The following is an 8,277-nucleotide window of genomic DNA, read 5'->3' on the forward strand; positions in this document are numbered from 1 at the left end:
TTTTAGACACATTATGTCGAAAAGTAGACCTATTTTAAAGAGTGCTGTTAGCTTGAACAATGAGGGAGACTATTGAAAAGAGTGCGAGTGACAAGACATAACAACTTGATAGACCCAACCAAGTTCAGGCCTAGGAAGGCCTAAGCTTCCCGGTTGTCTCGGTTTGGCGAATATTGACTCTCTTCATTCCCCTCTTTCTCCCTCTTTTATTCCCCCACTCTCTATCTCTCTCTCACACACACACACTCACCCGGCTATTTCATCACACATAAACTAGAACACACCTACTTCCTCCCTCACTCTCCAACTACTTCTCCGTCTACTACTCCTCCGGCGCCACTGACTCCCAAAGGCCCTTCGCGTACTGTCTACACTGTGGTCGGGGAAATTCATCAATGCAGAGGATTTCGTTTTACAGAAGTAATTTAGCTCGATGTGTTGGCTTGTCCACGCACTTAAAGAAATTTGTGTGGCAAAAGAGTTTTTCGATAAACCGGCCTATTATGAGTGGTGGCAAAACTAAGCCCCACTTTTAAAGGCATTAAAGAATAAATGAAACTTGTGTCGTTGCATATAAAGGCAAGTGACTTTGTTCAGATTTATCTGAACAGGCGTGTTTTCAAAGTTATGTAGTCAAGAGCTTATAAGATTTACAGATGACCAAAAGGAGGTAAGATGATTGTAGTTATCACTATTTAACTTTGACTATCTTTCCTGAGTTCCCTTAGCCAGATTTTGGTTCCATGTTCAGCCTATTTCATATATCTAGAAAGATCTTTTGATCATTCTTGGTGTTAGTTTTGGATAAAATGAATGGTTAAGATGTTACTATTTCTTTGCCATTGCTAGTCCATATTTCAAGAAGTCCGTGGATTATCAAAATCATGAATGACAACCAATTTGAATAAAAAATATTTTTTCAAAAAGTATCAGAAATGCATTTTTTTGAGGAACTTAATTTGCAATGAATGTTTTGTTTAGGGGTAATTGTAAATTTGTTGATTTACCGTTAATTTCTGTCATGTCAAACTTAACCGTTTCCTGAGGAATATTGGCCTCCTTCTTTTTATGAATCCTCAAGTAGTGCTTCTATTCCGCTACATTCAGAGTTAAAAAAATATGCAAAGCCAAAAGGCTTTACGGTAAATATGTCTACTTTTGTTCAATTGTCACTTCAACCCTTTGTGTCCATCCCGGTTCTGTGCTAAAGTTGGCGCCTTAGTTTCACGCTATATTTCTTGCATTCCGTGGAGAGCAAAAATACTCCTAAAAAATTACACTTCATCTATAAAATACAAGAGTAAAACTCGATCAATCAAATGGCCACTCCGACCCTCTTTGGTGGTAGAAAAGTCAAAAGTGATCCAAAAGAGAACACATTCTTGAGTCAACCTTTGAGCAGATTAGTTCCCTCAATCGAAGGCAAAAAAATCAATCTACATCATGATCGTGGGCAAGTACACATATGTCAGTGGGGAAAACATCGAGGCCTTCTTCAAAGCCATGAAGACTCCCGAAGACATGATCGCCACTGCGGTGAAAATGAGCTCCTCGGACTTCGAGATCCTTATGGATGGGGACAAATATGTCATCGACAATGGTCACCGAAAGCTCAGCTTCAAGAGTGGCGAGGAGTTCGAGGAGAAATGGGGTGACCATTCCGGCACAATGAAGGTGACTGTGATTGACGATAACACCATGGAGCGTGAGATCACCACTGGATCGGGTTCCAAAGCCAAGGATTCGTGGAAGTTCTCCGAGGACGGGATCAAGATCGTTCAAACAGCTGTCGAGGGCGACGTGAAGGCCACCAGGACCTTCAAGCGGGCTTAAAATAGGAGCCTTATCGCAGTGTGCGAGAAAATGTCCAAACGGAAATACACGTTATCAGCAGAGCATTCTTCGGTTCATTTTGTTCAAGTTATTGTAATTCAGAAATTAGTCGTTTCGGAAACATGGTCACAGAGTATTTTGAGGCTGAGGATTTGGCTTCTCAGGCCCAGCAATCTTTGAATGAGGCCAGTAAGGATCTAGCTCAATTGGCCAACTATTGTGAGAACAAGTACAAGGAGGGCTTGGAGCCAAAGAAAAGTACCCAAGAGTTTCCATCCGGGCGAAAAATTCATGGCGGGGAATCCATTCAACAGACTGCCGAATTTGCCATTCAAGCTTTAAGTGCCATCAGTGTGAACGTTCGGGTTTTAGCCGACGATTTCATGTCCAAAATGGCTGTTGTCGAGCAAGATTTAGACTACTTAACCTCTGAGATTGGCTGGATGTCCCTGCAAATCGAGTTTGGGGAAGAGCGCATGGCCAGAAGACAAATTCGCCGACTTTGCCAAAAGAAGCAGTTGCAAGAGTAAGTTTGCCAAATGAGTCACCGGATGTATCACACGCAAGCCAGCTGTGCATAAAACGAACAATTTCGTAACGAATAATCGCTTGATTGACTTTTATTGCTGGTTTTTTGAAGGAGCCACTCGGCCGTTTCCAAGGTCCCCTCCCCGAAATTGAAGCCTTATGCCAAGACCGTCCTCGATGTGTCGACCTTGGACTCAATTGGTGCCAATGGTGTAAAGAAGCCGAAGCTTCGTTTGTCGATTAAAAAGCCAAGCTTTGATGAGAAACCCGAAATGAAAACCTTACATCGGTCATATACGGCTACTTTGGGCAGAAACATGTCCCGCGCCAGCGCACTCACTGCTTCAACAGCCACTTTGAATCGGATGAAAATGCCGGCTATGCCTAAAATCCCTGCCTCGCCCAAAGAGCCATCAATTGACGAAACCAAGACACAGGTAACGGCTTTTTGCTTCATGATTGGAGAGAAGGAATTTACACGATCATGAATAACCTAAGACCAAATCTGCATTTTTTCTAGACAAGGAATTTTCAAGTATTTCGCCTTTTATTGTGGGAAATATTGTATGGCAACGATTTTGGCTAAAATGCAATTCTTGGGCGGTACTAAGTTGATTTTGAGAAAAAAATAAATCGTTATCTTGTGACCGTTATCTATTAGCGGATCAATTGGAACGCAACTACAACTGCAACTTTTCTAGGGCTTCAAAAAGTGTTTATGCAAAAATAGACAATTCTAACGTGAGCAGAAAAGTCCAAAAGAGAATTTTTTGGCTAAAAATAATTTTTCAAGCATGGTAATCAGTAAAACTAACATTTTATCAAAATGCAATGCAACAAAGAACCATTCCTTTCATGGATAAATGAATTGGAAGTCTAATTTAATAGTCCTTTTCATTCTCCTCTGCCTCCTCTCGTTGCGGACAAACGAACGTAAAAGTTCAAGAATACGTTGTAAGATAGCATCCATTAATCCCTTGATGAAGTCGGGCATCTTAGAGTGTGCCTTCTTGTTTCTGCGTTTATTTGTCCGTGCCTAGACAAACCTCAAGGAAAAATACCATCATTCAACAGAGAACTAAGAATCTTCAAAAGTACCAGTGACCTCTCAAAATTTGATGGACTTCATCGTCCTTTCCTTTTCCAATGTCTCACGTGCTCTGTAGTAGAAATGAACGCAATCCCCTTTTTCGTCTTATCAACTTTTCATGCGACTCAGCTATTTTGTTTGAAGGACCTGAGTTAGGGTTCTCAACTTGAGCAAAAAAGGTACCGCCGAGCAATCAAAGATCAAGAACGAGTCTTTAAGTAACCCTGTGTTCGAGTCCGAGAAAGGTAGGGTCCTGTTTTGACACTCGGTTAAGCATTTTTGATTTTTACTTCTGTACCCTCTTTTGCTAAAGACGGGAGACCTAACTAAGGTCCTTAAAGCTAAAAAGCTGCCTTTCCGGTTCAGTGCACTGGAGTTGAAGGGTTAAGCTTCAAAAGTACGAGTGACCTCTCAAAATTTGATGGGGACGTCCCATCTGCTTCTCACATAGGGAAAGCAACTCCTGGAGAGTGCGATGAGAACTAACCAGGCGGACTAGTTTTCAGAGCGAATGAATGTCAGCTGACCGGCTGCTAGGATATGGGGCTTGTCAAGTAAACGCGTTCTTGAACAACTGACGTTATTCCATGGAGTAAAATCAAAGACATCTTGCCCAGCCAAATCGCACCGTGCATGCATTGGATTTTGACATTTTTTCCATTTTACATGCTTGTCTAGGCAATTAGCATTGTGGTATTGAGCCAATTTGATAGTCCATTCACCAATTAACACCAAACATGCTCATTTTGTTTGGTTTTGGAACACAGCTCACTCAAAATCACTCGATTATTGAAAATTCAATGGACGGATAGTGCGAGTTGGCTGTGATGTTTGTCTGTGTTCTCCCTCACTAAAATGCTCAAAATCAGGGTGCCGAACCACAATTTTCCTTGAATTTCCTTCACTTGACATGCCCTATAGTTTCTGATTGTAGAGGCGCTGCTTTCCATCAGCTAGAGTTGCACTGTCCACTTGTTACCGATTCAGCTGTAGTAAAAAACCACAACAAACACGATTTTTTTCTCTTCTATGTTACTTCTTGTAGTTTCTCATGCGACTCGACTATTTAGCGTGAAGGACCTGAGTCAGGGTTTTTAACTTGAGCAAAAAAGGTACCGCCGAGCAATCAAAGCAAACCCTTCGTTTGAGCCCTAGAAAGGCAGGGTCACATTTTGACACTTAGCTAAGCATTTTTTATTTTACTTCTGTACCCTCTTTTACCAAAGATGAGAGCCCTAGCTGAGGTCCTTTAGGCTCACTACATTTTGTTTCATACATAGGATTTGAAGGTACTAACCATTTCAACCTCCGTTTGAGGCTCCGCCTTCTGAATGAGGCTCTGACCATATCAGAAGCCATGCAAAGATTCGGAGGCCATTTCAGGGGTCCATCTGAGAATTTGAAAGACTAAGGGTAGCTTTACATTGGGATGGAAAGCCAAGATTGAATCCGGGTTCAGGATTGAAGTAGGAGTGGTGCTGGGTCGAGTTTTTCGCAAAAAAATAATATTTTTGTTCGACTTGAGTACAGTGAAAGACTGGAGACCTTTGCCGGACTCGCCTCAGCACTAAACCCACTTCAATCCTCAAACCGGATTCAACCTTGGTTTTCCGTCCTAGTGTAAAGCCGGCCTAATCAAAGAAATTGGAGGCCATTTCAGGGGTCAATCCGAGAATTTGAAAGACTAATCAAAGAAATTGGAGGCTAGTTGGAGGCCTGAATGCCAGTCATTTATCTTAAGATGGCAAATGTCCAAAATTTGGCCTAACCAATGGCAGATTGCCACCCAGGGTTAGAGAAAAGTTTTCAAATGAAATCTTTAGACCTCAAAATCCTTCGAAAATATATCTACCTTTTAGGATGATTAGCTCTACGCTTTACCCGTTTCTTTGGTTGAGCTGAAGGTTGATCGAATCCTTGAGGCAAACATGAGCTCTTCTGAGTCACTTCAATAATATAAGACTTTACGTACTTTACATAACCCGTCTTCAAGAGGAATTGTATCACTTAGTGCTGGGGCGAGTCCCCAGTTCTTTTTTACTTTTTTCCGGACTCGCCAAGTCCGGCAGAGGACTGACTCTTTTACTAGATTTAGGTCAAGCAAAATGACCCGTCTTGCGAAATTTAAGGAAAAAAACGAATATTTTTTTTTGTCCAAAAAGGACTCGAGCACATTGTACAAGACTCGAGTCCGGCCAATTTCTCTAAAATCGAGTAGACGACTCGAGAGCACTCGGACTCGAGACCGGACTCGACCCAGCACTAGTAACAATATTGTTAAACGAAAAGAAGAAGTTAACACAGAGCTGACACTCGCCTCTCGAATTGATCTTAGATGTAGCTAATTCAATCAATTGATATTTCTTACATTCAAATTGATGGTACATTCTTTTCAGGGCGCCGGAGCCAAGACATGAGTTAGTTCTATTTAAAATCCCGCAGGTTAGAAACAATTACTGGCTCCTTCATCGTGAGGGATATAACCATAATATCAATTAATAGTAGATATTAAACTCAATATTAGATTCAATTATTAAATTATGTATGTCCACTGTTTCCACTTACTAAATCTAGGTTAGGTGACAACGTTTGTGTGTCTAAAGAAGGAGAGTCGAATAAAGTATCTCCATGTGCAACAACGTACTGTTCTCTTTCCTCCATTAGCTTATTCTTTACGACCTCTAAAAGCAAAATTCAACATCAATCAGCTCTAAGAAAACTGTGTCTTTTATATTTTACAACCATGCAACGAATTTTTTTTTTTCATTTCATCAGGAGAAAAATGATGAATACCTTGATCTTAGCTCAAAATCAGATCAAGGACGACGGCTGAGCCTTTTGCCACCAATGCCAGATGAGGTGATTGAGTCGGGCGACGTCTCTTCGTCTTCAGACGATTACGGCTCGGATGGGAACGAGGAACTTGACGATCCTTTGCCCACACCCCCGGCACCCCCTGGGGCCATTAAGCTTGAGGCTCATTTGAAACAATCTACTATTCGGGAACAACCGGACGAGATCAACTTTGACCGGGACTTATCTTTGCTTCTCCATGATATGGATGACATTTACGCTGATATCAACTCTGAGTTGAATCAATTGGATGAGGCCAAGACTTCGGTTACTGAGTATACCACGTGATCTATAAGCGTTTAGGGGAACATACATGTATATATATAATAGCTTTACGTGATACATAAAGAGGACTGCATGTACAGGTAATAAGGCATCCTGAATAAACTTGCACCCTACGGATCATTGTGATTTGAGTGAATGATTACTGATTTTTGCTCATGAACATATTTGCATCCACAGGGAACACTTTGTTGCCCACAATCTGCTGGGGTCCGGTGTAGTATCGGAAGATCATCTTGGACCCTCGTTTGAGTTGCTTCTGACTGTTGAGGTGCCTAAAGCAATCCAACCAATCCGAATACAGAGGCATAAAGGGCGGATATCCGGCAGCCAAACCAGATCTGTGAGCGAAAAGTTAGTTCATTGATTCATAAATAACATCAACATTATATAGCAAATGATCTTACTTGGAAACGATCATGACATTGCTCACAACGGTAAAGGGATACACAAGAGAGGAGGTGAGAAATTCCGAAACGTGCCCAGTTAGCTTCTGCATCTCCTTATCCGAGAGAATGTACTTGTTGATGGCATAGGTCATCGAGTAAGAAATAGCAACCATGCACACTTCACCAATGGCACGAGGCACCCAGCCGGCCCAAAACCCTATAGGAAATTCAATTAAATGTTCACTAGTTACATACACCTATCCATTGATTGCCTTGAGGGATAATGAAGAAATGTATCTTAAATTGGATCAGTTGAGTTAAAGGGCCTTGTCCCCAATCGAATCTATGGACGTTACAAGAATTGGTAATCTGATGATGTAACTAACTAAACTTATTTGAACAAACCAACACCTGCGTGGGTTTCGAACTCATGAGAATCCGAATACCTTTTTTAAACATTTTTTTGCTCAACCGATCTTGCATGTCTTTGATCAATGATGTATAACACATGGTCATTATTTGCCCCTGCTTGTAGCCTTACCAATGAATCCATTTTCGCTGATCACCTCATAAAACGCATTCATCAGTCCCTTATACTTGCTCTCGTGGCCCACAAACTGCGCCATGGTGCGCACAGCCATCACCTGCAACGGATGGGTCACCAGCGAGCAGGTCACCTTCAGCGTCGCATCGCGCCAAATGGTCTGCACCAACCGATCCTGCAGCTCCTGCTCACTCAAAGGCCTGCCTTTTTTCTTTTCTTCCTCGTCCACAGTAGGCAATGCCGGCCAGCGTTGCGCGAAATACTCGCCGGTAAAGGCGCTCAATCCCATGGAGACGACACGCGGGCCTAATCCCGCGTACAAGCCCACCAGCCCATCACGCCGGCGAATGTGGCCAATGTAGGCAAAAATGGATGGATACATGAGCTTGGGATGACCCAAAAAGGTGGTGGTGTTAACGGGTTTTAACGGCTCATGTCCCAGCTGAATAAGAGTTTTAGCATAATCCATTGGGTGGAGCAAGGCCACCACACCGGCTTTCAAGGCTGCGTGCACGTAGGGATCGTGGAACGAGGCTGGCCAGTCGGATTCTTCAGCCGCGACACTCATGGTGAAGGTTGACGAGTGATGAAGGTGGGACAGGATAAAATAAGGGACTTGAGCAAGGATTTGGGTGTTCACTGGTTGGTATGGTCGTTCAATGGAGCAGTAAGTGTATTTCGGTAGCAGTCTCTCGGAAAAGACCGGTGGCCTAAAAGCGCAGACAATCACATTTGTTAGAAGCCCAAATCAAATATCT

At 42.5% G+C, this 8,277-nt stretch overlaps 2 protein-coding genes across 2 annotated transcripts; one reads left to right on the forward strand and one right to left on the reverse strand.

Moving 5' to 3' along the window:
* The first annotated feature begins 1,955 nt into the window (after positions 1 to 1,955).
* Positions 1,956 to 6,706, forward strand: LOC131877988 (ABI gene family member 3-like). The gene is made up of 3 exons (XM_059223865.1): positions 1,956 to 2,359; positions 2,474 to 2,798; positions 6,227 to 6,706. Exons 1-3 carry the CDS (start codon positions 1,956 to 1,958, stop codon positions 6,590 to 6,592), a joined length of 1,095 nt encoding a protein of 364 aa, XP_059079848.1. The 3' UTR covers positions 6,593 to 6,706.
* Positions 6,603 to 8,116, reverse strand: LOC131877991 (mitochondrial carrier homolog 2-like; the record flags this gene model as incomplete). The annotated part of the gene is given in 3 exon segments (XM_059223867.1): positions 6,603 to 6,927; positions 6,994 to 7,192; positions 7,517 to 8,116. Coding segments are annotated over 3 exon segments (969 nt in total). The 3' UTR covers positions 6,603 to 6,728.
* Positions 8,117 to 8,277: the final 161 nt, after the last annotated feature.

This window comes from Tigriopus californicus, chromosome 3 (genome assembly GCF_007210705.1).
Source record: "Tigriopus californicus strain San Diego chromosome 3, Tcal_SD_v2.1, whole genome shotgun sequence".
Taxonomy (NCBI): domain Eukaryota; kingdom Metazoa; phylum Arthropoda; class Copepoda; order Harpacticoida; family Harpacticidae; genus Tigriopus; species Tigriopus californicus.